This window comes from Fusarium coffeatum (assembly GCF_003316985.1).
Source record: "Fusarium coffeatum strain FIESC_28 chromosome Unknown BRIP53273_contig_39, whole genome shotgun sequence".
Classification (NCBI taxonomy): Eukaryota; Fungi; Ascomycota; class Sordariomycetes; order Hypocreales; family Nectriaceae; genus Fusarium; species Fusarium coffeatum.
This window is the reverse complement of record NW_022157836.1, coordinates 159,165-186,173: the sequence shown is the minus strand read 5'-3', so window position 1 is coordinate 186,173 and position 27,009 is coordinate 159,165. Positions and strand designations below refer to the sequence as shown.

Below are 27,009 nucleotides of genomic sequence, written 5' to 3'. Positions count from 1 at the left end.
CATAAGCATAAAATAAGCCTTCTCGTATTACGGAAATAGCAACAACGGTTAGTTGACTGACGTGCTGGAAATTTGGCGTTGAGAATCACATCATCATCCGGTGTAGGGTAACTAAAACCCAAAACTTGCGACGCGTAACCTTGTGGGTCAGGAAGACGATCACTATTCAGTGCGAGAGAGTGACATGCAACGTTCGTAATCATTGGAGGTTTATCAACAGGCCATGTCTCAGCTCGTTTCTAATGACCGCATCAAGCGAAAGTGCTGCGCCAAAGCGAGAGGCTGTTCTGCGGGTAGTGTCTGTGGGTTTTGTAGCAGTTTGGACCTTTGGTGATGATGGAGGATTCAGTGAGATTTTAGATCTTATCATGGATTCTGTGACTATTCGGAACGGACCCACTGAGTGATCTCGTTTGCTTGTACGGTAGGCATGACGTCGGTAGCTTTTTGTCGTGACTTGTTCGTCAGACATCTATCGCATGATGAGAAGACTCATGGCCGAGACAACACCGGGTCATAACAACCTCTGCGGTTTTTTTTATGTCTGAAACAAGAGATAGTGATACTGAAAAGAGTGGCTGTGCATCCATTGGCGACTGGAAGAGATGGAAGAAATATGGCTGGCCTCTTTGACTCGTGCTGCAAAGCTGTTCCCCACCACAGATCAGGAAAGGCTCATAATCACCCAAAAGCTTGCTTGTGTAGGAGTACTTGTTCGCAAATAAGACTGCCGATTCAAGAACATAGTTGGAATCCTCTCAAGCAGTTCAAAATACGATAGGCGTGGTAGATGCTGCCTGTTGTAAGCTTGTAGTGTGGCACGGCAACCTTTCCTGGAAACAACACCCAGATCATGCAACTACAGGTTAACTATTTAAAGCCTATTATGCATTTTACACCACAGGTTGCACGAAAGTCTGAAAGAAGGTTTGCAACCTTACAAAGCTCAGGGCGCGTTAATGTCAACAACATCGTCGAGATTTTGAACAATAGCCGTTGAGGTTGTTCTCGGCTGTCTGTATTATTCCCATGACAACAACTGACATAGATACACCCCAAACAAACAACCAGATGTTCCAAGTCGGGTGATAGTCAAAGTCTCTTCATCCCCTAGCAGGTTAACAGTAGTTGGGATAAAACAGAAGAAGGTCTGATGAACCAACCAAAGACAAGTTGGATAGAACGCCATGAAGATGGGCATCTGCTGTTGGCAATAATAGAGAAGGCGTCCTTGCAAAGGCTTTTGAGTATGAATCAGATGACATTGCGTCTGCTGATGCGCTACGAGAAGTTTTACTCAATTTATGTGCAACTTTGAGCAATCCGAGTTCACTGTCTTCCAGATAGTGGCATGGTGTACTTACAGGGACTGCAGTATATCTAAACCTTTATCTTGTCTTGTATTTAAGCTCCACTTAACCCTCTTAAAAGAACATATCTCTTACGATTGCCGCATCTACTACTCTCCTCTTAGAAGTGATCATCTGATTCCTGAACCATCATGTTGAATATGGTCTAGGGGACACCTAATCTATGCACAGTCACCATTCATCCAGTTGACTTTCATGCAACACGGTGAAAGAGACACGAAAGCCGAGGCCCGCGATTCCATGTACTATGTCGACATTCAACTGTCTTATGCACAGGCTTATGAAGATGCTTCAGAGTGTACACGGAACTTGACCGAAGTAGCCCTCCCTCAACGAACGGTGTGCGGGACTACTGACCTGGGTAAATGCATTAGAGCTTGCTCCAAATTAAAATCTATCAACATATAGCTCGTAGTCATCGGTTAAACAGGCTAACAGTATCGAATGTCATCTTGCGAGGTTACCATTAGGAAACGAGCATAGGCGTAATATTACCAAGTTTTCCAGCCCAATTCCTAAGCATAAGTAGCAGCTTCATTAGCCTTTTGCTCCCATGCTTCCCTGGTCCTGTTATCTTGCCAACGACCCAAGGAATAATTACTACCCTTATTTACGATTAGGATTGGTTCTGAGCAAATGGGATAATCTATCGGATCCCATTTTTTAACCCTATCCTGCTCCTTATCCTATACTAAAGGGATAGGATTAAATTGGATGAGAGAAACCGCGCGCTTCTCTGCTTCCCTACGTGTACAACCGGTATCTGCATTATAATACATAAAAAACTATCCACGGTAGTATACATAGACGCAATCTTGATCATCTCTTGGCTATACTAAACCAGGAAGTTAATAATTTGCATAGTCTTCGTTAGAGGACGGATTATGAACCCATTTATACTCTGTTTGCCCTATGAACCCATGCAATTTGTATTTGCTGTCTTCCTCGTCGCTAGCAGACCTCAAATAGCTATCTTCCTCTTCTTGTGGACCGCTTTCCTGCTTCTTGAGCTCTATAGCTCTGTTGACCTTGCGGATATGGCGCCAAATGGTACCTTGAGCCTTGATCTCTCTAAGAAAGTGCGCGTGGTATTCTTCAGCAGTAGCGCCAGGCAGGAAGAAGTATTCATAGCGAAATAAACTGCCTTGACCGATGCTCAATGGGAGAGTTAAGCCCCAGTGAAGCGCATTGCCGTTAAAATCATGCGGGACATCTGGATGGACTATATAGTATATCCAGGAAGAGAGAGGGGGCAGCAGGCCATCGCGTTCAGGGGCACTCCATAACATCAAGGCTGGTTTGCCAGTGTGATCGTTGAATATGCGATTATGTCGTATGTATTTGCCTCCATCACGGTGAACCTTTGATCCTTTTGATACTGCAGGCCCCTTCTTTGTTCGAACCATAGTGATGGAGCTGTAGACAAATTGATTTGGAATCCAAAGACTTATCATTGTAGACGTGTACAAGTGTATAAGGCAAAATTTCTATCCGCTTGTAGGGTGGACAAGAGCGGCAGTATTCAGCATTTTGACTCAAGTGTCCATTTCTGAGTTTTAAACCAATCACATACATTATAATCAACAAGCTTCATCCTAGGGCCGGTTGACCTGAGTCATTGTCTTCAGCATCACGTTTGACAGCCCAAATATATCCCATTGCGTGCGTCCTATATTTGTTTTTGTCCCAAATGTACTAGGTAGACATTGGGAAAATAATTAAAAATAACGAAGTTAAGCACTGGTAGCTAATGACAGTATCGGTTGAACAAACTCGGTTGGCCTCGGTCAACCTGAGCTAAACTATTGTCATCCTTCCTAACCATGACAGTATGTAGAGTCTTGCCTGAGGTCCCTGGTTGCCATATGGAGTTTGTTAGTGCCTTCTTCTAATGAGATAACTGTTAGCATCGCCAGCCACCCGAATAAATCAGCTGAAAACATGTGCTGACAAGCTTCCATAACATGTCGTACCTGCATAAGGGTAAGCATAACTACTTATACTTTGTATAAGAGCTTGATACCCTCCATTACAAGAAGCACATGATGCGTGTGTCAAGCAATATCCGACTCAATGAATGCTTTATGTCGCACCCGACTGGCTGATCGAGATTGACAGTTCATAAATACGCACAACCAACACCGCGCCGCAGGTCTTAGTCCAATGTTGAAGAATCCTTCAACCAACAGCCTGCCTCTTCTGTCACTTCAATCGTCATAATCCCTCAAAGACCATTTCGTCACTGCCCAAACTCGCACACATGCAGAGTATTCCTTGTGAAAGCCGCGGCCTACGATGCCGCAATCCTTGCTAACAATCCCCGCAAGTGACATTCTGATCACAGATTTGCCAAGTTAAGATCAGCCACTATAGCAAAGGGACCAAGACTCGCTTGTTGATTTCCCCATGGGGAGATGGATTCATGATTGTTGCACGGGGCAGAGTTCCTGATTGAGGATAGATGCGGGGACACTGGTTGGGATTACACGAGGTCACCTCAACCTTCCGAAAGGCACAGCATTTTCGAAGAAGACTTTTTCATGTGAATTGTTGACAGGAAAGGCAGTATATTAAGACGGGGTAACTCCTGAAAGACGAAAAGTTTCATCTTGGCAGATCTTGCATTCTCAATTGACCAATCGATTACTCGTTGACTCAAGTTCTCAGACAAAATGCGTCTCAGCCTTCTCCCCTTGGTCGCCCTCGTTGGCTCTGCCTTCGCAACTGGAGATACCATCTCTACAGCCATTGACAACATCTCCAATGCCACTATTGCTCTGGGCCACAGCATTACACACTGGCCTCAGACTCTGGTCGGAACAATCCCCATCACCACAAAGTCAACGCTGCTTCTGGCTGCGATCCACCAGGGCACTCTCGCTGCTCGTCACTCTGAGCCTCTATCTGTCGAAGAGACTCTTCAAGTCGCCAAGGCCACTTCCGAGTTGAGCCAGGATGTCAGCGAAACAATCGACATCGTCATTGCCGCCAAGCCCAAATTCGACAAAATCCAAGTCAGCCCTGTCATTCTCCTCAACCTTCAACTACAGCGGGCCCTAAGTGCCGATTTCTCCGAAGCGGTCATCGCCAAGGTCCCTGTCGACTTACAAGACAAGGCAAAGGCGCTAGTACAAGGAATCGACGACAGTTTTGCAAAGGCTATCAAAAAGTATAGCAGTCTACGGGGTTAGCCGAGAATGAAGGAATGAGTTATGAGTGATTAGAGACGGCAACGACGACGATGTATTTACCCTTCTTGGATGGACAATTTTTAGCAGAGATTTTAATGTTTTATGAGATGTTGAGTTGGTTGTCGAGTAGCCTAATAGAAAGACGCGATTGATCTGTCAATCTTTGAGGGAATTTGCTTGTGCCAATTGAGGAAGTTGGATAGGAACTTACGTGCCGAGGCAAGGGTCCATTGACACGTGAGGATCGTGAATGTAACGAGGAGACGTCGACCACAGAACCAACCTACCAACGGCTAAAGATGACCTTTCCTATCTGAGCTAGAGATCCGATGGGTCAGCAAAGTAAAAGGAAAACAAGTCGCCGTTAGGATTTGGATCTGCATAAAATCCCAGATGACCCGAATCACTCTTGTTCGACTTGATATCCCTGCAAATGCAAAATTCTATGCACCTGGCTAGCTCTTCAAGACTGGTCAGTTTGCGAATCAATTCCACTCAAGACCGACAGTACACGGCAATTGTTGCAATTTGTTGAAGTGTGGACATATTCTTTCCTTCTGTTGGCTTCACAAGATATCCCGGACAAGAACAGCCCAGCCCGATGCCATTGAGGGAAAGGATCGTGTCTTCTACAGGTCGGTGATTTCACAATGCCTGCACATTCGATCAGCAATCCGTAAAAGCAATGTCATTTCCACCGGTTTTCACGTAACATCAACCCCGCATGGACGCCGCTGCGGAGAGCAACGATGAGAGCGGGCCGGTGAGAAGAAGTGCAAGGATTGACACTTCCAGGAAGCAAACGCCGAAAACCACAATACTGTCACATTCTGCAGGTAGGCTCGCGAAATCAATCTAAACGGTATAGCCGACATGGTGTCAAGAAGATACGAGGACGTGCAGACTTGGCTCTGCACCAAAAAAGGTCTGGAATTAAGCTTGGCGATCAAGAAAAGCCACAAGCTCATCCCCAAAGCACAAGATTCGTCAAAAACGTGGCAAACCATGCCAAGTTGCGCCCAGACTTTCAGCTTTCTCAGCCCTGTGGGCATTCTCCTATCACCGTGAAACAAACCACGCAGAGGCCAATGGTCAAGTGACACACCCGGAAGCCAAGGACGAATAAGACCGCATAAGATCTTGGCGATCTCCGTTTTATAAAGGAGATTGAACGTTGAACCGGTCGCCTGGGCCTCGCTGCGGCTGAACTTTAGTTCGATATTTGGCGCCCTACTTCAGGCACAAAGTGAAGCCACACAAACGGCAAATTCCGTTTGCTTACTTGAACTTGGGACAGAGAACATGTTGCTTCTGCCAACGCAGTGAGGAGTGGTGGCGATGAGGTAAATCTGTCCCAATGGTGATCGGTGTTGAGTTGTGGCGTCGCAATAGTTGCCATTGCAGGACTGGACTTCATTTGAGTGACATTCTATAGAGGCCATCTTGACTCCTGTTGCCATCTAAGGAAGAAAGATCTACTAAAGATTGCTAGACCATGAGCTACATGAACTCTCGGCTGACTGGAGAAGTCAAAGTGATTGATGTTATCACTGTTGTGCGGACAGCCATATACTGCGCCAGACAGATATGTTGCCTGAAAGCAGTGATGGTCGTAACCAGCCTCCAAGTGTCGTCTTTTATTGCTTTTTCGTAGTTTGGTAAGAGCACTGTCGTCAATGTTAAATCATTCCCTTCCTAAACTAGAGCCTATCAGTGGCTCACCCCTTACACCAAAGTTGAGTGGCTGCATCGCTATTTGACGCCTCCCGTGACCCTTCATATCAGCTTTCCATTTACGGCAGCAGCAAGCGAATTCGAGATCGAGTGGCTGCATTTGAGGTCGAGACTCCAGGTCTATGCATCTTTCTACCAGGATGTCGGTTCTTGTGGAATTGGAGGACGTCGTTAGTATATAATCTCTTTGTGTGCTGTGGGAAGACATCAGTTGAATTCTATTCGAAGCCAGTCCTATCATATCTCACGAAGAATCCATCAGATAGGGTTTACAGATATTTACACTTTCAACAGGGCATTATAACCTCTTTGCCCATACCTGATCTTTCTTTTTACTTTACCCCTCGCAACAACTAGCCTCTTTCTCTACCATGAAGTTCATTGTGACCTTGACAGGTCTGGTTGGCCTTGCTGTAGCTTCGCCCTTCACCGAGCATGACAGCTCTGGTGGTCTTATGGGTTAGTTATCCTGTGACACCACAATGCAGGAGAGGCACTGACAGAGATCCACAGCACGAGGTGGAAAGTGCTCTTTTCCTGATATCTACGAGACCTACCCATCCACGCCTGAGCACAAGAATAACTATGGCTATGGCCGCACCATTTACGTCAAGTCAGGAAAGAGTATCCAACATGCAATCAACCGAGCCTCTCCAGGCGATCGTATCGTTGTTCCAGCTGGTACTTACTCTGAACAACTCGTGATTGACAAGGACGGCATCCAACTCGAGGGTCGCGGCGCCATCCTCACACAGCCAGGGCCAGATAAGATCAAGAAGAACGTCTGCACAGGCCTGACACAGGATCCGCAGAAGAACGAGCTTCAGGCCGGTATTTGTATCACTGGCCACAAGGTCAAGACTACCCAGTTCATTACTGAGCACAAGCGCGTCGAATCTGTAGGAAGGTTCGTCACGGGTGTTACTGTCACAGGCTTCACCGTCCAGGGCTTCTCTGGCATCAACATCGCTATCATTGGTGCCAAGAATACACGCATCTTCAAGAACAAGATGGTTGATGGTAGAGCTTACGGTGGTCTCACACTTGGCTCCGTCAAGACCGTCTTTGATGACAACGTCGTCACGACAACTCAGGGCGGATTCATCGCTATTTGCATGGACAACAAGTCTGACGTCTTTGCCAAGAAGAACGATATCTCTAAGCATGCCGTTGGTCTCTGCGTCCAGACCGATGGTGCAGTCATGGAGTACAATAAGCTTACTGATAACTGCTTCGGTATCTTTGTCGATCCCGGTGTCAAGAACGCCAAGATTGCTCACAACTACGTTGGCCCAACCCCTGCCATTTGCGATAAGAACGCAGGCGGCATTGTCCTCGGTAGCTCAATTGGCGTTCTTGTTCGAGACAACACTGTTGAGGGCCAGAAGGCTAGTGATGGATCAGGAGCAGGTATTCGTATCTACGATGATCCATGTGTCGCTACGCCAACGATGCCTTTGTCCCTTCGCTGCATCGTCCTCGGAAAGCCTATCAAGGCCAAGAACAACGTCGTCATTCGAAATACTCTGAAGAACAATGACAATGATATTCAGAACTTGAGCAAGGGCAGTGGAAATGTTATCAAGTGCAATACTTGCAAGAATGAAGCAAACATCAAGGCCGGATTTTGCAACAAGTCCTAGAATTTGCTAGTGTGGTATCGTTCTCGGAGGGCCTAATACAAAGTGTATGGATCTTTTGATTGCAATGATAATGCAAAGGAGCTCTATCAGTTTGTACATCGCCAGTAGCTGGATATCTCAACTTACTCAATATCTTTAAGCTCGTCATCATAACATCAACAGAATGACACTGAAGTCCCCTGTTTTCATGCAATCTTAAAATTCGCTTTCCTTTCCGAATATGCGAGAACCATCGCCAAAAGGATCGTGACGCGTAAGCCATGGCATCATGATAACGGTGGGTCAACTGTCGTATGCCGAGACTACAGAGTCAGAATGCCAAGTACCAAGCATGCCAAGGCACTCTCAGAATCGCCGATTGAAAGAAATCGAGACTCTTTTCTTGGGCCGATCTTCAGTGGAAATTAAAGGCTTGTGTAATCTTGTTCCCGGCCCTGGGCAAAAGCATTTTTTCTTCTCGGTTGTCAGATCCGTTCAGCCACAAACTGTGCCACGGTCAATTTGCTCCGGACAACACCACGCTTGTGTCTTAGCACATAGAGTTCGTACGTTAAAGATAAGCTTGATGCATTTAAGGCTGGTATTTTAGTTTAATTTTGTGCATGAGCTTCTTATTCTGAGCCGTCTCCCATCCTGTACTGGTAGTCGCATCTGGGCTCTATCCTGACACAAGACTGTTATTGTACATGTTGATCAAGCCCTACATTGTAGCATCTGTAATTTGCCTAAAGTTCAACCAACCCTACAGTTATGCGCTGTTCCGCTACTATGATGAGATAACCACTGAATCATTCACATCGCACAGGCTGTTCACAGCAGGTTTCATGGCATCTTGGCCCCGTCGATCAAACCCAATTAGTTCCCGTGTCATTAGCAAAAAAATCAAGCCACACTTATTCCTCTTCTGTGGTCAGCCAAGACGCTTCCCTGCACCCAACCTCGATCTGATTGGTTACGGCACGAAACTGCCGTGTCCCACTCGGCTCATTGATGCCGTCCCAAGACTTCATTTCAAGGATCAAATACAATGACGTCGAAAAATTGTGGCTTTACGTAGCGATTTCTGTGTTGCTGTCACCTGTCATGTCACAATTTAAGTTGAATGCCTGTTTAAGCTTGACTACTACTGTATTTTAGACGAAACGGGCTGTGACGTCAAGAGCCATGGTGTCGCGTTTCACTGATTTATAGAAGGGACACCTTCCAGCCTCAATTGACTTTTTGCTATCATCAGGACAGGAACAGAACCAGCAAAGCTCCTTCTATCACCTCTTAATCTCAGGTGTAAAGCCACTTAATTCGTGGTCGGCTTTTATTCCAGCCTTCAACACTTACACCATCATCAACATACACCAATATCGTTGAATACATTACCAACAACATGGGTATCTTCTCTCGCAAGGACAAGACTCCCCACGGGGATAGGCACGAGTCCAAGATGGGTCGTCGCCAGAAGGCTCACCACGATCCTCTTCCCATGTCTCGCAAGCCCTCTTTCGGACAGTGGATCAAGCATACATGGTTCGACATTGTCACCATGGCTGTCATGGGTGCTATTGGCCTCGGTGTAAGTCACATCCACGTTAATCACTCTTCTTCACAAGCTAACAATAATTCCCTAGGTCTACTTTGCTAAGCCTGCTCCTATGCGATCCTTCCCCGTTACCTTCGACGACGGCGAGATTGTCTGGCCCGAGTATGGATACCCTATGCGAGGCGAGATCGTTCCCATCTGGGCTGCCGCCATGCTTGCTGCGCTGGTCCCCATCTTCATCTTCGCTTGCATGCAGATCCGTATCCGCAGCTTCTGGGACTTCAACAACGCTACTATCGGTCTCCTCTACTCTCTTATCACCGCCGCTGTCTTCCAGGTCTTCATCAAGTGGCTCATCGGTGGCTTCCGACCTCACTTCCTCGTTGTCTGCAAGCCTGATATGCAGCGTGCTCGTACCATGGGTGGATACAACAACAAGGGATATCTCGAGCTCTATTTTACACCCGATATCTGCACTGGTGACAAGACTGAGATCAACGATGCTCTTGAGTCTATGCCCAGTGGTCACACCACTGCTGCTTTTGCTGGCTTTGTTTACCTGTACCTGTACCTTAACGCCAAGCTCAAGGTCTTCTCCAACTACCACCCTTCCATGTGGAAGCTTGTCGCTACCTACGCCCCTATCCTCGGTGCTGTCCTGATTGGTGGTGCCCTTACCATCGACAAGTACCACCACTTCCACGATGTCCTCGCTGGTGCCATCATTGGTACCGTCTTCGCTTTCTCTGCCTACCGAATGACCTTTGCTTCCGTCTGGGACTTCCGCTTCAACCACATTCCCCTCAACCGCCACGCTCCCTTCCAGTACAACATGTCTGGTGCTGAGCTCGTCGATGCTGTCTTTACTCACAAGGCTGGCTGGGGAACCCTCGGCGGTAGCTCTCACGGTTTGGGCCATGGAATGAAGGGTGACCACGCTGGACATGGAATGCACGGCAACGGTATGCACGGCAACGGCATGCACGGTACCAGTGGATTCAACGATGGTTCTGAGCACATGCACGGAGCAGGTTACAACAACGGCTCCATTCCCCGACGTCCTGTCGGCAACGATGTTGGACACGATGCTCGCGGTGAGCAAATGGTTTAAACTAATGGTGTAATGTATAGTGGGATGTATTCCCAAGGTGCTGGGAGATGGTGGGAGAGTTGGTGGAGGTTATGATACCTGTGTATTCTTAATTCTGTTTATAATGACTGTATGATACCTTACGGCTGAATCAACATTTAAAACTCAAAACATTCGCCTCGTCTGCTTGTGAAATGATCTAACCGTAATGGTGCTGTAAATAACGAACTGAGACGGATATAGCACGGCCAGTCATCACGTGCATCGCAATACGATATTAGCTGGCCCTTTCCGCGAGTTAGGCGATGCCTAGATAATCAGTTGGAGCCTTTCAAACATCCAATGCATCCAATCCTTTACAAATTCGCGGAGTCCAAGGTGCATTTCTAGAGTGGGCAGCTGCTCCCGGCTACCTCATCAGCGCAAAATCACGATAGGTACCGTATTGGGGTAAAAGCTCAGCAGCCCTAGTAAGAAACGCATGTTGAGGTAGCTTCAATTCGAACTCATGAACAGAGCCCGACTTCTAAATAGAGCTATTTTTAGTCGTATCTTGAGGCTGGGGAACAATGATCGTCAGAGCCAATGGAAGATCATCAGCGGGCCGCCTCAAGCCTAGAATTGAACCAATCCGCTATGTAGACCAATGCATCTACCGTCCAAGTTTAAGCGATAAAGTCTAAGATAGCGGAGCATTAATTCGGTGGTCTCGGTGTTGCGCAAATGCGGAGAGAGGAATGGAGAGTTTTGTTGAGGTTCATGCTGTAGCGATGACGGCATGATGATGTCAGCCAGGAACAGCTCAAGTCAACAACGTCACCATAAAGCTCCGACATCAAAACAACAACAGCTCTTATTTCCAGCTTCTACAAACCAAATGAACATCTGAAATACTATTGTACGTTGCTGACTGGACTTCATCCTCACGATTGCATTACTGACAGCGCGGAACAGAATCAATCTCAACACCACCCCTCAAATCAGTCAAAATGGTGCACAACATCCGAACGTATGCTCCCCCGCGATTCAGCAATCATCACCACTTACTAACAGTAAATAGCAAGGACGAGTTCCAAGAGACTATCAAGACCTACCCCGTCGTCGTCGTCGACTTCTACTCCACCCACGCCGCCGAATCCAAGGCCATTGCACCTACATTCGCCCAGTAAGCGCACTCCATCCGACCTTCCAATATATCCATCCACTGACCAATTGTAGCGCCAACGAGCTGGACCGATTCAAGGACATCCGATTCTGCAAGGTCGACATCGAGGACCTCAAGGGCCTAGCGGAGGAAATTGGCGTCTCGCAGCCTGCTACTTTCCACATGTACAAGAACGGCGAGAAGATCAACACTCTGCAGAGTGCTGAGACGGAGGATCTTATGCAGTTCCTAGAAACTGGTCTATAGAGGGCGATCTTTTAGTTAATGAGTAACGTCATGAATTAATTATTCTAGAAGGAAGTCACTCGTGAGCAGAATTGCGAGGAGTCCAGAGTCGCTAACACGTGAGATTGCCATGCAGCTATGAAAGAATTTACGAAAGTCGATTGTTCCTATCCTCAGCACCATACTGAACTTGTTGTATTCTTTGACTTGCTTACAACGTGATCTTGGTAACCTACCATGATACGACTCAAGTAACGAGCTGGTCATTTTGTTGCGATTCACGTGATGAATGTGCGTGCCATATCCGTCTCGGTTCGCTATTTACAGCAACGTCAAGGGCTCTGGAAAACATCGCACTGCAGGCCAAACTGTTCAGAACAATAAGAATTTTATTTGCAGAGAAAATTGGCATTTGTATTTATTGAGCTTAGCGACTCACACTCTGTCTGCTCCTTAGTTGGAAGACACCACACAAGGGATTGTTCCACCAAGCATTATCTTCACCCATACCCAATATACAACACCGTGGTATGGTTGGATAAGACGCGAAAGAAATGCTGTAAAGACTCAGTGAGTTTGAAACAAAACCTGCAAGTATGAGACCCCATGCTCACTGTTAATGTCTGAGGCCAGCGACTGGCAGCTCGTTGTGTTAGGTTGTGCCGATCACGGGTGCAGAAACAAGGACGTCAAACCAAGAGATCCTTCTTAGAACTTAGGCTTTCTACAGAATTCGATCGCTTATCTTCTGTCGTGACACCAGTGAGCTGAGCTGGCTTTACGGTATACGATACACATGTCAGATCAGAGGTGATAGTTGTCGTGTAGGTAGTACAACAGTGAATCATCTGACCGAAAGACTGATCAACGCCAATGACACTCACATGTGGCTGCATTAGCAGGTATTGACCGCTCAACGATTGCAATCGAGAACATTGTCACGATAACCGACAATAGAGACAAACGTGCAAGCTGAGTAATCGCATGAGGAAAATCAAGGGTCCATCAATTGCAAGACGCTGATTAGTTCCGTTGATCCGCTCGCCTCATTAATTGCCAAGGTGGGGATGTCCTCTCACCCCGCTCAAAGCGCTCAGTATATAACCAGTGCCTCTACCCCTCCATTCAGCTGTTGCTCAAAAACCACAGTACGCACTCAAATCATCCCATATCCCACCGTCAAAATGGCTCAAGTTCTGGTTGTCTACCCTTCGGGTCCTTCGTTTGACATGGACTACTACCTCAAGACGCACATGCCTCTTGTCGCATCGTAAGTCACCGACACCAGCTGGGAACAATTGCTGAGCGTTCTACAGAAAGTGGGGTCCTTTGGGTCTCAAGAACTACAAGATCTTGAACTTCCAGGAGGGTCAGGCTTATCAGGTTCAGGCTACTCTTGAGTGGGAGAGCGTTGAGACTTTTGACAAGGCTGCTGCCAACGAGGTTGCTAAGGAGATCTTTGGGGATATTAAGAACTTTTACAATGGAGAGCCGATGCTTCTCAAGGGTCCTGTTGTGGCCCATGAGAATGTCTCTTCTTCGTAAGACTACACACTAATGATAAAACATCAATAACCACATCTGACTTTTATGATAGCCATTCCAAGCTCTGAGGATGGATGTTGAGTGATTTGGATACCTATGCTCAGCGGTAGACAATCTTCTTACCCACGACTGCATCAAGCGTTGGAGTTGAAACTTTAGACATGGCTAAGTGTTTAGTGACTACTAGAGCAATGTGAAAAGAAAGAATGTGCCAGCTATCAGCCTCCAGAATGCGTGTGCAACATGAACCTGTGCTGATTGGCACATGTGGCCATCCGATGCCAACACAATTTGATACCACAATCCCTCTTGATGAGGCGGCTTAGAGATTATGGAAAGTGCAATTGCCACAGAGTCCCTAGGAACGGTTGAACATATCGTGATTGTCTTCGTCTCACACGTTCCACTGGGGCGCAGAGTGATACGATCGCGTAGTGACACGTTTAGTACGGCCCGATAAGCTCGGAGGTTTCAGTTACCGACAAATTAGCCTCGGTTAACCTCTTGATATCTGTTCTAGAAACGAGAAGGATTATGGTCTCTATAAAATCATGACCTCGGTAGAACACCACGTACGAGGAAAGCTGATACAGACCATTGTCCGACAGTCCATTCGCTTATAAGATATTAGATATGAGATTCGGTTATCCCCCTTTCACCAAGGACGTTCCAGATTTCGCAGGTGATTTTAATGAACCATGAGACTCAATTGGAAGAATATGGAAGAAACACCACCATGATATGACATCAATGGGGAGACTTGATCCTTATCGCTTCTTATCGCCCTTATCGGGCCGTTGAGACCCAGGATCTAAACCATGTTGGGTAAAGCGAACCACCCGATTGCGTCAATTTGTGTGACGCAACTTCCGATAACAAACCTACCTAATTTCTATTCCAACTTGGCAGTCTCTTCAACCTCAACATCAAAAAATCACACACCAAAAATGTCGAAACCAGAACTCGAGCTAACCCAATTCCTCAAGACTGTCCTCCCTCAAGGAGACAGATCTTCACTCCGCGAATCCGTCATTCCACAGCTCCTTGACGCCGTTTCTGCCATTGGCGAAGAACTCAGAAGATCATATGATGTCTCTATCGTGGGCACCGAAAATGCCTTTGGAGACGAGCAGTTGAACGTTGATGTGGCGGCGGAAAACATCATTCGGGATAGGTGTGCTAAGGCATCTGCTATTAAGACTGCTAGCAGTGAGGAGGATCCTATTGAGAAACCTGCTCGTGAAGGGGAGACTGTTCAGCCTGTTAGTGATGAGGAGCAGTACACTATTGGATTCGATCCTCTGGACGGTAGCTCTATCATTGGACCTAATTGGTCTGTTGGTACTATTATTGGAATTTGGGACGGTGTTACTGCCATTGAGCAACCGCCAGAGAAGCAAATCGGATCTATTCTGGGAGTCTTTGGTCCACGAACCCTCGCCGTTGTCGCTCTTCGCGTCCCTGGCTCAGACCCCGTGTGCTTCGAAGTCAGCCTCAACAACTCCCAAAACTTCATCGTGGCCCGTCCCGAGCTTCGTTTCGCCGAACCTCCCTTCAAAACACGTTACTTCGCCCCAGCCAACCTACGCGCTGCCGCCGAGAACGACAAGTACATGAGCCTGGTCTCCAAGTTCATCACCGACAAGTACACACTAAGATACTCTGGTGGTCTCATTCCCGATGTCTATCACGCTCTGGTCAAGGGTCATGGTGTTTACATTTCACCTGTGACATCCGTCAGCAAGGCCAAGCTGCGAAAGTATTACGAGCTGTTGCCTGTGGCGCTGGTTATTGAGTGTGCTGGCGGACAGGCCATCGATCCCGCTACCGGATCAAGGATATTTGATATTAGCTTGAAGGGCTGTGATGATAGAGCTGGTTTGGTATGTGGTACTTCAGCGGAGGTGGAGGAAGTTAAGAAAGCATTGTTGGATTAAGTAAATAGTAAGCATAAAAGCGTGTTTTGTGACAGCTTAACTGAGTGCAATAAGTTCTTGGTGAAATCTGTAATCCGTCCTAAGCCTTCTCGCCGGCAAGATGAGGAAAGTTAGGACTCGCGACCGTGACACCATTCGCGTTCTCCTCCATCGGCTTCCAAACTGCAAAATACACACACGTCGAGTCCATAAGAACTTCTGCCTCAAGAGCATCAGGGAAAACATCCGCCACAGACTTCTCCCCAGCAACAGCTTCAACCTCCTCGAGAAGAGCTTCATCCCCGCTCTCCTCCGGCTTAGGGAAACTCATTTGGACCCCAATCATCTTATCTTCGGGTCGGTGCAGTAGCCAGAATGATCCAGCTCCTCTGTTCTCAGCTGCATCTTTCAGAACCGGATACAGCTGTGTCAGAATATCTCCGACGCCCACATGGTGGTAAGACCACCGCTGCCAGCGGCCTATAGCATGATCCTCCACAGGTGTGAAGTTATGAGCACCGATGACTTTCCAGGTCCATGAGTCGACGGATGTGAACAGAGGTTGCTTCCAATAGGTGGTTTCCGGATCGCCGACTTTGAAATCGTTGGTGGTCCAATCTTCATACTTCTTGGCGTTCTCCATAGTATCGAAAAGATAAGATCCGCCGGCGAGCATGTTGCCATTGATCGGATGGTACTTTGTCGGCAGATACTTTATGTACATTCCTGGACGCTGGCCCATGACTTGGGAGCCTTGATACTGGCTGTGCCAAACATCCTGGAGTCCGACACGAGCGGTTATAAGGATCTCAGCGACAAAAGCTGCTTCGGCTTTGATTTTGCCGGCTTCGTAGCTGAGGACTTGGTTGTTCTTCTCGTTGGCTGCTGGGGGTCAGCTATCGTGTCAGATGAGGGGTAGACGCCAACTTACCCATCGTGAGTTGTTATGCTTTATATCTCACCAGTTTTCCTGACAAAATGTTTGAGGATTGAGAATATTGCCAAGAACTTCACCTCGTTGTTATACTGATTACTCAGTGCTTATCGGGTTATGTTTATTTAATCACGATGACGTTGTAATTACTTGAAAGCTGAAGAAAGTTGCTGGCCCGCTGCTCAGCTGACACTTCTTACCTAAGACGGCAACATGCCATGATCAATATTAGCCCGTCAAAACGCGGAGTTCGAAGCGCTTTTCTCACGTGAGACTTGATTATTTTGATGAACTGTTCGACGAAAAAGCATTCGCAGTCATTAGTTCAGATAGCGCTACCATCAAATCGACAACTAAGCTTCGATTGGGCGGTGTACAATACGAGTATTGAATACAAAGGAGGTCACGGATCCGATCAATCCGTGATAATATGGTATTAGATTATCCGTCAGCCGTACTTGATGTATACGAGGAAGAAGATGGTGATGACTTACACCGCTTCGGCAGATTGTCGTCCGAGGTGTCCAGCCAAGGCTCCCGCAATTTGACATCGTACTGTCCCCCAATCTTAATCAATAAATACCCCCAAAGCCACTCCGAATGTAACAGTTGGAGGGTTGACCATTGGAAGCACGGTTCCCAAAGACATGTCATCGTAAGCCTATTGGTGGAAACAGTATATTCCCTGCGGATGGAGTGCTCCCTGTCCAATTTAGGAAATTAGGCATGTTTCAAAACATCATATAAGAGGCTGCGAAGACACGATGAATTACTATACGATACCCCAGTGTATAGCCAATTCTGAAATTATGCTTCTAATTAAGCTTACTCCGACTCTCCTCGCCTTCGTGGCTGGTGTCAGTGCCAAAGACATTTTTGTCTCGCCAACAGGTACTGGTTCTGGTACCCTTGCGGCGCCTTATGGATCAATTCAATCTGCCGTTGATGCTGCTAAAGCTGGCGACATTGTCTACCTTCGAAAAGGCACATATGCTCCGTCCAAGAACATCCAGGTCAAGACCAATGGCGCCAAGGGCAGTCCCATCACTGTGAAACCTTACCAGAGTGAAAAGGTCATCATCGATGGCGAGAACATGCCGGGGTAAGTCGTGCCTATACTCGAAGGGTAGACACAGACACTGACATATTGCAGAACTCCCAAGGCCCTCGGCGAGTCACTTCCCAATGCCGAGCGAGGTGTATTCCACATCCAGAATGCAGAGTACTGGTCATTCTACAATCTCGAGTAAGTGCATCCACTCACATTGCCAAGGCTACCTTCTCACGTACCATAGAATCATCAACGGACCCTACGGCATTTACGCCCGAGATGCCTCAAACAACTACTACGAGGGTCTCTCCACCCACGACAATTATGAGACCGGCTTCCAACTTGAAGGCGCATCATCAAACAACGTAGTCGTCAACTTGGACTCTTACCGCAACCGCGATCCTCGCAAGAATGGCGAGAGCGCCGATGGCTTCGCTTGCAAGGAGGGCTCAGGTACTGGCAACGTGCTCCGCAACGCGCGTCTGTGGGATAACGTCGATGATGGTCTGGATCTGTACATGTTTGGCTCACCTGTCACGCTCGAGGAGGTGTACGCCTGGGGCAACGGTTTCAACCGCTGGGACTTTACCGAATTCGAAGGCGACGGTAACGGTTTCAAGCTAGGCATTACCAACAACCCTCCTGCGAACCATATCGTCAAGAACTGCATTGCTTTCCAGAATGCCCAGAAGGGCTTTATTGACAACGGTAACCCGGGCTCTTTGACCTTTGAGCGCAACACTGCATGGAAGAACGGCAACGTTGGCTTTCACATGCGCAGCTCTTCGTCCAAGATGACCAAGAACATTGCGGTGAACAACACGGGCAAGCAGGTTGATCTGATCAGCAAGGTCTCCGCCTCTGGAAACTCTTGGGATAGCAAGGATACTTGGAATGATGCTGCTTTCAAGAGCACTGATGCATCAACGCTGAAGGGAGCTCGTGGATCGGATGGGCGTGTCAAGGCTAGTGATTTCTTGATTCCTGCTTCTGGTGCCGCCATCGGTGCTACCACTAAGGCGAAGGTCTAAATAGTGAGAAGACCCAATTATCGCCTCGATATTATATAGTAATTTGCGAATTAAACATCGTCCTGGACAAGGCATCAGTCGTTATCTCATTGCGGGCTCACTATTCATGCACTTGTAATCAACAGCTAAACAATGAATTGACTCCTTCATATGCTTCACTAAAACAACCGCATCCGTCTCACTCATTCCATCATGTTACAACTCATTCAGATGCATGCATCCTGTTTTTACAGTACCGCTTAGCTTCCAATTACTTGTCTCCATCATTCCTGCTCTGATTGGGTACGTCCCCTAAATCGCGCACGTTAGCGATGCTCTGCTCCACACGTAGTAATCAAATACTTACAGGATCTCGTCAAAGTAAGGGTGGTTAAGGGCTGCCTTGGCAGAAATACGAGTCACGGGATCGCAAATCAACAGGTAGTCCAGTAGCTCGAGACCTTGCTCGTCCAGATTCGGGCACAGGGGAGTGGAAAAGTCTCGCTGCCACTTAGGGAAGGAGGGCTTGAAGTCAGGATACGTGGTGACACCGGGCCAGGCGTCTTCGTCAGGTGTTCCAAGAGTTCTAGGTGAGTTAGTACAGGTATTGTCGTAGCAAAGGAAGAAGCACATACCGGAAGATCTTGAAAATCTCGTCAATCTCGGAATCACCAGGGAAAAGGGGTTTTCGGGAACACATCTCAGCAAAGATGGTACCGACAGACCACATGTCAACGCCAGTCGAGTATTGTCTTCCACCAAGCAAGACCTCTGGAGCACGGTACCAAAGGGTGACGACCTCATGGGTATAGCTTCTCAAAGGAACGCCGAAGGCTCTAGCCAGTCCGAAATCAGCCAACTTGAGATTTCCATCCTTGTCAATGAGCAAGTTTTGGGGCTTCAAGTCACGATGCAATATACGACGCGAGTGACAATACTTGATACCCTCGCAAAGATGCAGCATGAACTTTTGGACCACCTTTTCGTTCATTCCCAAGTTGCGTACGGTAGTGGCAGTTCCAGTGGGAAGGGGCTTCCCGCGTCCTCCGTCAGTAACGGGAAGGGAGTCCATGTACTTTTTGAGATCCAGGTCGAGGAATTCCATGACGAGGTAGAGCTTGTGGCCGTCTGCGTGAACAATATTAAGCAGACTGACTACATTTGGGTGGTTGAGCTCTCTCAGGACGGAAATCTCGCGGATGGCGGTGCTGGGTACGCCCTCGTCTTCGGTCTCGAGACGGATCTTTTTGAGGGCGACGATGCGACCGTTGTGACCGAGATCACGGGCTTTGTAGACGACACCATAAGTACCTGAGAGTGATTAGTGAGGTGCGACATATAAGGGGAGGGAGAGTATAAACCTTCTCCGACTTTTTCTATTCTCTGATAGTTATCCATGTTGGGCTTGATTGGGTTTGGGTGGAGACAAAAATAAGGTGAGATGAGGCGGAGTGAATGAGGCTCAACCTCGACTTGGGAAAGGGAGGAATAAAGTTTGAGCGTTCCTGGGAGATAATCGGTGGTCAAGAAATACAGTGGTATCCTGTGTCTTTAGCGATAGATGTTGATAGTGATATCGTGGGTTATGGTGGTGTTGTTGTCTCTTCTCTTGCCTCCTTCTCCTTGTTTGTTCTGTTTGTTTCGTGGCCCGTTGCATGAAAAATCGGGATGCATTGACGGATCATTTCTCTCCCGGCACGCGACGCGTCCTTTCCCTTAGTCTAGTCCAGTCCAGTTGCTGTTGCGGGGACAACCCACTAAAACAACCGCCTGTAACTGCCTTGTCGCGCCACTACACCATGGGCAAGTACGCGACAATTTAGCTGTACAGCATTAAATTGGATGCATTGGACTTTAGATGATGGATTGATTGTTTATTTTGCCATCAGATCCAGTATTATCTGTTGCTTTCATATCGCTGTTTATTTACTTTACTGTTTTGTTTTGACCTAAACTAAAGGCTTGGCCCATGCTTCTCAAACGCTGACTTGTCGCTTTATGAGTGGCGATGAGCGAAACCTCACTCAAGCGCTTAAGGACAGTCACTCAATGATTGAGGCTCACTCAATCTCATAGCCACAGCATCGACAGCATTAAACTGACATCATTCAATTGTTCAACTCACTGAAATACATCTAGATCTTATAAGCCCATTTGAATCGACCTCTAAGCTTACTTTCGCTCAAGATTTCTCCACACGACCATGCTGGGCTTATTTGGTTACAAGTCGCGATTTTGGCCAAGAGAGAGTGCTCACTTTGGGTCGATGAGTCGTCATACAACTCATAATTCAGCTATTGATGCTCGCACAGAATTATCAGTTCGCAAACATAGCCCTCATCTCTACCATGCCGATTGCAAAAAGCAATTATCTCTCCTACCCGGGTTCCCCTTCTCCTAGCGCTTCTATACCCCGGACCGCACCGAATTACAGCTCAGTTAACCCCCAGGAATACGCTGCTTTGACCCCGGACACCCAGCTCAGCCGCTGAACTATCCAACACTACAGGCGATAGTTCAGCTGTAGCGCAACATGGGTATGCCCGTTCATGTGTTGGTTCAAGTCTCTCCTTTAAGATGCAGTATCAATTATTTAAGCGATAAATAGGATCTTATTCTTCGCGTTTGTTATTATGGCATCGCTCCCTGTCTATAATTCTTGTGCCAAGCACTGTCCACTCGCTTCCACCATGGCTCTTCAACGTCTCGCAGCCATCCTGGCTGTCGCTGCTCTGGGTGTTACTGTCAATGCCAGTCCATGCAAACCTCACTCTTCAGCCGCTTTATCTTCAACTGTCAGTCTGGGGTCTACCACAGCACCCCAGGAGACTGCTTCTTCCACCATCACCGCCGATGTCACTGATACCACTGATGTTCTCGATACTACCATCACCGAGACCGCGGCATCTACAGACACAACTGGCATCCTGGAAACCACCATCACTGAATCCACAGTTTCTACTGGTACTACTGATGTTTTCGAAACCACCATCACTGAGACTGCGACTGATACCGCGACTACCGATGCTGCGGCCACTGTCGAGCCAAACACCACTACCGACGATGTCACAACCTTTCTGACCAGCGCTGTCGCTACTGAGGAGCCCACCTCTGCTGAGCCTACTACTACAACCGCCGCTGTACAGCCACCTGTCTGTGTAGAAACCCAGGTTCTCGTCAACCCTAGCTTCGATGACAACAGCAACGCCTCGCCTTGGATTCTCGGCGATGGTGTCACTGTTTCTCAAATAAACCCTCGTTCAGCTCCAAACTTCATGTAAAGCCCTCCATCCTTACCAATGACAGCCAATAAGATCACTAACAATGCTCTGAAGATACAACACTGTCGACCAAAATAGAAAGACCTCCACCATCTCTCAAAGTTTCGAGGGCATCACCGGATTCACCTACCGCCTCGAATACTACTTTAATATGCAAACGGCCATCAATGGACGCAGCTTTAGCTGTTCTGTTACACCCAATATTAATGGTCGACAACTTCCTAGCAGCGAAATATTGACTGCCAGCGGTCCCTATGGTTTCAGATATTACCAAACATACTTTGATTGGGAGAGTTCTGGTGCATTGACGCTTGCCATCACCGTTGAGTGCAGTGGTAGTTTCAACGTGATCATTATTGGCTTGGATGATGTGGCCCTTACAAAGGTGTGCTTCCGCGCTGAGTGATCAGTATCGTAGGTCCATTATATATATCTCCCTTCATCACTGTCGTTGGAGAGTCGCGCAAAACGTCTTGTTTTCATAATCTCATTCTTGTACATAATTAAAGTTGGCAAAAGGACGTCCGTCATTGATCTTAACATATTTCATGATTGACCAAGGCAATAAATTTTGAAAATAGATGGCTCGTTCCCAGCTGCGTGACTATAATGAATACCACTTAATGACATCTTCAGATGTGTCACCTAGGACCCCCCAGCCTTCCGCCAATGAGTAAGTAAATGCGCCACGTAATTCGCCCGTTCCATATAAGTATCAAAGCGGTGACAATTACAGGCCTTGCAGAAAGGACACCAGTACCCTCCGCTGTACCCTTTGTCATCAACTAATTGAAAGTTTTCCTCAATTCCAAGACCCGGCCTGAGTGCATCACCCGCCGCCTGCAGTAGCTCAGCAAGGTATCGTGTGAGACCTGGAGGACATCTCGACGAGCGGGACATTGGGCTAAAGTATCGAGGTTTTTCGAGGATGTTTACTACGTGGAAGCAGGAATGGTCGGGTGGAAGGTCGCCTCTTTCGTCGTAGATGAATTCGTCGAACGTTTCTGCAGGGGGGCGGTCAGGTCTAGACCAATCCTCGTCGCTGCGACCTCGGTCATTCTGAGATATGGATGAACCACGTTGAGAAATCGCAGCTGAAGCGGATCGCCTTTGGAGATGGAAACTTGGCGAAGGCACTTGTGTTTCGCTCTGTGTAGATTGCGGGGTTTGTTCGCATTGAAGCGTCTGCTTCCCAAAGAACTTAAAAAGTGGCGATTGCGATGCGTGGAGGTCGTCGGTTAGGTTTACAGAAGGCGAGGCCGACGGTGTTGGATGGTGTTGAGCTGAGCTAGACCTGGAGTGCACAACTGGCCGAGGAGATAGAGAAGCTGCCGTTACTGTCTGAGTGAGTCCGGACAAGTGGCTCGGATCGCAGCGACGCTTCAGCTTACTACATTTCTCGCAAGCCTTTTTTTGTCGCGTCCCAGACCCAGGGAACATCGCGTTAACAGCTTGAACAGCCGTCTCCTGAAGCGTAGATGGTGATCTCTCGCGCTGGGCGGGTTGTGCACTACCGCTAGGTTCGGAAGACGGTTCTGGTGAAAGGATATCATGAATTCGGAAACGAGAAGTGTCTCGCCGTGAGGGTTCTGCTCTCGCGGGTGGATCTGGTTGGCAAATTGATAATTGTTGTTGAGCTTGTGCAGAAGACACCGATTCGGATCGCCCATGATGTGATGGTGAAGGGTCGTTCAGTAGCTGATGAACTGATGAACGCGTCCGCTGCGGTCGCCCTTGTGATGGCTCTTGCTGAGCTTGTGAAGGAGACGCCGATTTCTCTTGCGACGCGGCCGTCGAAGCATGACGAAAGGTCCCTATAGGAGGATATGAGGCACGGTCTAGTGTCTCGAAGGGAAATATGTGCGAAAGGGGTCTCGGAGCGGTGCTATGGTCTTCTGTCTTTGTAGCTGGTGTATCGTTCTCACCCTCTGAGTCGGAGAGTATCACGACGACATTTTCTTCCTTGTTTGAGGGTCTCGTCTCTCTCTGCTCTTTACGAGGTGTATCCCGGACGTGTTCGTTGATGAGATCAAAATTCACTTGCTTGTCGACGAGGGGCTCATCCAAGGCAGATGCCTCAGTAAGCGGTTCATCAAAGGGAGAGGCTGCTGGCCGAACATTAGATGACGATGGTCCGGGCGGTTTTGCATAGACTTACTTGCTGGTATGGCTGCTGGTTCTGAAGGTCTTTCAGGCTCTGGGGATTCTATTTTTCATTTAGTGACGTCTCGGTAAGAACGATGGCAGCATGTAGTTACCATCTGCTGGTCTGTCTTCTTCCCTTTGATCCGGCCTGTTCTGTTGACTCCGTCGTCTCGCTGTATCAGTTAGTTGCCGCCACTACTCTTAGGGTCCAGGATATCCTTACTGTTCGACGGCTCTTCTGTTAGTACATCGGCCATGTCAAGATCTTCCTCTTCCTCCGCATCAACAGTAGCGTCAAGGTCTTCGGAGTCACTATCGGTGTCGCTGGATCCAGCAAAGTCGTCATCAGAACCAGCCACTTGAATTTCACCTCCCACTGATTCAGATCCGGCGCGTTCTGCCTCTGGCTCTTCATGTGCCACTGACTCTGTTCCGGCTGCTTCGGTCTCTGGACCTTCACGCGCCGCTGATTTAGTTCTGGCTCGTCCTGCCTCTGAATCTTGCGTATCCTCTGTGAGGCCCCTCGATTGAAGGTACTGGCGGACTGTTTTCATATACGGCACTAACTGATGCTCATTCCGAAACTCACGCAAGTCTCTCCCTGCACACCACATGATCGCACTCTTGCTGGGAAAGTAACCCCCGTCAAAGTACAGCACAGGGAACATACGCTCCTTCTCCAGTGCCTCGCCATTTCTGTATCCTTTCGCCCATGTGTATTCCTTTTTTCGATTCTTGGTCCAACAGGGGTTTTTTGGCAAATCACACGAGTCGATGGACCCTTCAAAACCCACGCTGGAGAAATCGCCCATGGGGAGCACGACAACGGCGAGGAAAGACTTGGTGCCCTCCCAGTAGGTTGCATAAACCTTTCCAGGAACTGGTTCTAGGACGCCTTGAAATTCCCCGTCCTCTCCTGATTGCACGGCATGTCTCTGGCTGCGCCGTCGCGACACCCTCGTCGAAGGGTCTGCAGACTTGTTTCCTCCTTTTTGTGGAAGCTCCGTTGTCGTGTTGCTGGGTGGTCCTCCTGCAGGCGTTTTCGTACGTTTGCTCGGCTGTCTCGGAGCAGGTTGTGCTTGTCGAGGACTTTCATTTGTTTGTTTTGCGATTTCAGCCCCGCCTCTCAGCCGTTTGCTCCTCGTGGGAGGCGGAGATGCATTCGAAGCCCTCCGTTTGTTTCTCAGGGGCTCTTTCTGTTTTGATGAACTAGTTGCTCGTGAACTCGATATGCGGGCCATAGATGAGCGAGTTTGGCGAACAGGAGTCTCAAGCACCTCAGCACTATTGCCGGCGATACGGCTTGATACTCGACGTATGCTCGTTGGTACTATAGGCTCGTCGTCACTGTCAGAAGAGATGCCAGAAGAACTGGCCTCGTCGTCATTCTCCGCCGGCGCATCGTTCATCGTCTCCTCAAGATTCGCCTCGGGGTTTGTGGTGTCTCCGTGATTGACTGTGACATCTTCCGCAGTGTGGTTTGTATCATGATCCGCGCCGTTTCCTTCCGTGTCATCCTCTTTATCATCGAAAGTCGGACCTTGTTCCAGTTCGATCTCTGCCAGAGGCGAGGGCTCGGGTACTAGGTTGTCAAGAGGATTCCCTTCAACAGATTCGCCCATGGTAGTTTCGTGCTGACCAGGGTGTGGGTCATCTGACTCATTTCCAGCGGGTGTCTCCCTGATTGTGTCCCTGTCGTGTTCCCTGTGCTCTGTTTGAATCACATTGGGCTGGGTGTCAGTCGATGTCACCTGAACTATTTCGATGTCGTTCTCGCTCTGCTCTCTTTGAATTCCAGTGTGGCTATCATGCTCCCGTTCCTCTGTCTGGGTCCCAGCTTCTATGCCAGTGGATGGGGTTGGTAGGGATAGGACCAACGCAAGCTGATGACGAAACTCATCCATGGTCACCCTGAGTTGCGCCTCCCAGTTTTTGTTCCGCGTGACGCAATTTTCCTTAAATTCTCTATCCAAATCTGTGATCTTTCCACCTAGCTCAAGCATAGTCTCCTGATGGGACAACTCTTGGAGCTCGGTTTTTGCATCCTTGAAAAGAGCGGCTGCGTTGGCGAATTTCATCCGCAAGCTAATCCGTTCCTCCTCGTATTCGACGCTAGGGGGTTTAATGTCTCTCAGGTCAATTCCATACTTGGTAACAACGGACTGTACCAAGTCAAATTGGTCGAAAATATCCTGAGCCGTTGGGGGATCCATTTTGGCGGAGCGTTTGTCGTCTTCTTTCTCAATTGAAGATGAACTGGGTTGCTCTGCTCTCCTAGCGCGTCGTCATAATTTAGGACGCGTCGAAGGGAGTCGCGACGCGGGCGTTTATGCTCGCTCCTCAATCTCGCCAATCACTTGATTAGGCGAGATATGTAGCGATAGGAACAATGGAAGTGTGAATGAAGATAAGATAGGAATGTTTTGACGTTAGTGAATGAGCTAAGCCTGCAAATGCAGAGTTCACGCCCAAAACGAAATGGAAACTGGAACTGTTGTGGCATCAGCTTAGTTTTGAGTTAAGGGGTAGGGGAGGGGGCTCTTAGTGCCAATCAATGACCCACCCAGCCTGCTGGTGTCTGGTATCCTGTCTTGTGATTGGGCTATCGCGATCGTCAAATACGGGACAGTCGGGACTCCCTTGTTTTCATCTGGGTCTTCATCATCCAGAAATTGCTTTTTTCTTCTTCATTCACAAGATTCACTGCCAATTTTTACAAACCAGCCCAAACCAAGCTGTTACATTGTGGCACGACTCTTGCTTGATACCTAAATCGACGCGTCACTTTTTTTTTTTTGCTTTTGTTCCTTCCTTCCATTCCTTCACTGACGTAGCAAATGGCCAATCAGATCTCACGACTTAAAGTCCCACCTAAGCAATTGGCCGTTTTTTATCCGCCCAGGGAATTGGGTTGTCACAACAAACAATGAAGATTATCGACGAAGAAACAACAGGCCAAGCCGCTACCTTGGAGAGTGGCAGAGTGGATCAATTGGTCTTAGTGGGCTATTTCTATTCCTTCACGGCGAAATCAACCACAGATGGTCATAGCTTCCATTCCACTATTCCTTCCATGCCCTCGTCGGTCGGCATGCGGCATCACCGCACCACTTGCCGTACAATAATTACCCTGTAGTTAATATCATTTTTCTTGCAAGCCAGGAAAGCTTCAGTA

General features: G+C 48.0%; 12 protein-coding genes across 12 annotated transcripts; 8 read left to right on the top strand and 4 right to left on the bottom strand.

Moving 5' to 3' along the window:
• Positions 1 to 2,218: 2,218 nt before the first annotated feature.
• FIESC28_01565 (uncharacterized protein) lies at positions 2,219 to 2,776 on the bottom strand (the record flags this gene model as incomplete). Its single annotated transcript, XM_031155715.1, has 1 exon — positions 2,219 to 2,776. One exon carries the CDS (start codon positions 2,774 to 2,776, stop codon positions 2,219 to 2,221), a length of 558 nt encoding a protein of 185 aa, XP_031020193.1.
• A 1,266-nt stretch (positions 2,777 to 4,042) lies between these two features.
• Positions 4,043 to 4,561, top strand: FIESC28_01564 (uncharacterized protein; the record flags this gene model as incomplete). Its single annotated transcript, XM_031155714.1, has 1 exon — positions 4,043 to 4,561. The coding sequence occupies one exon, from the start codon at positions 4,043 to 4,045 to the stop codon at positions 4,559 to 4,561; it is 519 nt and encodes a 172-aa protein (XP_031020192.1).
• Positions 4,562 to 6,666: 2,105 nt separating this feature from the next.
• Positions 6,667 to 7,938, top strand: FIESC28_01563 (uncharacterized protein; the record flags this gene model as incomplete). Its single annotated transcript, XM_031155713.1, has 2 exons — positions 6,667 to 6,754; positions 6,809 to 7,938. 2 exons carry the CDS (start codon positions 6,667 to 6,669, stop codon positions 7,936 to 7,938), a joined length of 1,218 nt encoding a protein of 405 aa, XP_031020191.1.
• Positions 7,939 to 9,319: 1,381 nt separating this feature from the next.
• On the top strand, positions 9,320 to 10,583 carry FIESC28_01562 (uncharacterized protein; the record flags this gene model as incomplete). The annotated part of the gene is made up of 2 exons (XM_031155712.1): positions 9,320 to 9,505; positions 9,561 to 10,583. The coding sequence occupies 2 exons, from the start codon at positions 9,320 to 9,322 to the stop codon at positions 10,581 to 10,583; spliced, it is 1,209 nt and encodes a 402-aa protein (XP_031020190.1).
• Positions 10,584 to 11,551: 968 nt separating this feature from the next.
• On the top strand, positions 11,552 to 11,973 carry FIESC28_01561 (uncharacterized protein; the record flags this gene model as incomplete). Its single annotated transcript, XM_031155711.1, has 3 exons — positions 11,552 to 11,571; positions 11,623 to 11,727; positions 11,781 to 11,973. The coding sequence occupies 3 exons, from the start codon at positions 11,552 to 11,554 to the stop codon at positions 11,971 to 11,973; spliced, it is 318 nt and encodes a 105-aa protein (XP_031020189.1).
• A 1,163-nt stretch (positions 11,974 to 13,136) lies between these two features.
• Positions 13,137 to 13,565, top strand: FIESC28_01560 (uncharacterized protein; the record flags this gene model as incomplete). Its single annotated transcript, XM_031155710.1, has 3 exons — positions 13,137 to 13,222; positions 13,269 to 13,493; positions 13,550 to 13,565. The coding sequence occupies 3 exons, from the start codon at positions 13,137 to 13,139 to the stop codon at positions 13,563 to 13,565; spliced, it is 327 nt and encodes a 108-aa protein (XP_031020188.1).
• An 879-nt stretch (positions 13,566 to 14,444) lies between these two features.
• FIESC28_01559 (uncharacterized protein) lies at positions 14,445 to 15,434 on the top strand (the record flags this gene model as incomplete). Its single annotated transcript, XM_031155709.1, has 1 exon — positions 14,445 to 15,434. The coding sequence occupies one exon, from the start codon at positions 14,445 to 14,447 to the stop codon at positions 15,432 to 15,434; it is 990 nt and encodes a 329-aa protein (XP_031020187.1).
• A 79-nt stretch (positions 15,435 to 15,513) lies between these two features.
• Positions 15,514 to 16,348, bottom strand: FIESC28_01558 (uncharacterized protein; the record flags this gene model as incomplete). Its single annotated transcript, XM_031155708.1, has 2 exons — positions 15,514 to 16,295; positions 16,345 to 16,348. The coding sequence occupies 2 exons, from the start codon at positions 16,346 to 16,348 to the stop codon at positions 15,514 to 15,516; spliced, it is 786 nt and encodes a 261-aa protein (XP_031020186.1).
• An 808-nt stretch (positions 16,349 to 17,156) lies between these two features.
• FIESC28_01557 (uncharacterized protein) lies at positions 17,157 to 18,429 on the top strand (the record flags this gene model as incomplete). The annotated part of the gene is made up of 3 exons (XM_031155707.1): positions 17,157 to 17,449; positions 17,501 to 17,593; positions 17,643 to 18,429. 3 exons carry the CDS (start codon positions 17,157 to 17,159, stop codon positions 18,427 to 18,429), a joined length of 1,173 nt encoding a protein of 390 aa, XP_031020185.1.
• Positions 18,430 to 18,692: 263 nt separating this feature from the next.
• FIESC28_01556 (uncharacterized protein) lies at positions 18,693 to 19,806 on the bottom strand (the record flags this gene model as incomplete). The annotated part of the gene is made up of 4 exons (XM_031155706.1): positions 18,693 to 18,720; positions 18,776 to 18,994; positions 19,044 to 19,719; positions 19,770 to 19,806. The coding sequence occupies 4 exons, from the start codon at positions 19,804 to 19,806 to the stop codon at positions 18,693 to 18,695; spliced, it is 960 nt and encodes a 319-aa protein (XP_031020184.1).
• Positions 19,807 to 21,098: 1,292 nt separating this feature from the next.
• FIESC28_01555 (uncharacterized protein) lies at positions 21,099 to 22,095 on the top strand (the record flags this gene model as incomplete). Its single annotated transcript, XM_031155705.1, has 2 exons — positions 21,099 to 21,685; positions 21,744 to 22,095. 2 exons carry the CDS (start codon positions 21,099 to 21,101, stop codon positions 22,093 to 22,095), a joined length of 939 nt encoding a protein of 312 aa, XP_031020183.1.
• Positions 22,096 to 22,334: 239 nt separating this feature from the next.
• Positions 22,335 to 26,047, bottom strand: FIESC28_01554 (uncharacterized protein; the record flags this gene model as incomplete). The annotated part of the gene is made up of 5 exons (XM_031155704.1): positions 22,335 to 23,797; positions 23,848 to 23,895; positions 23,948 to 24,007; positions 24,058 to 24,378; positions 24,424 to 26,047. 5 exons carry the CDS (start codon positions 26,045 to 26,047, stop codon positions 22,335 to 22,337), a joined length of 3,516 nt encoding a protein of 1,171 aa, XP_031020182.1.
• Positions 26,048 to 27,009: the final 962 nt, after the last annotated feature.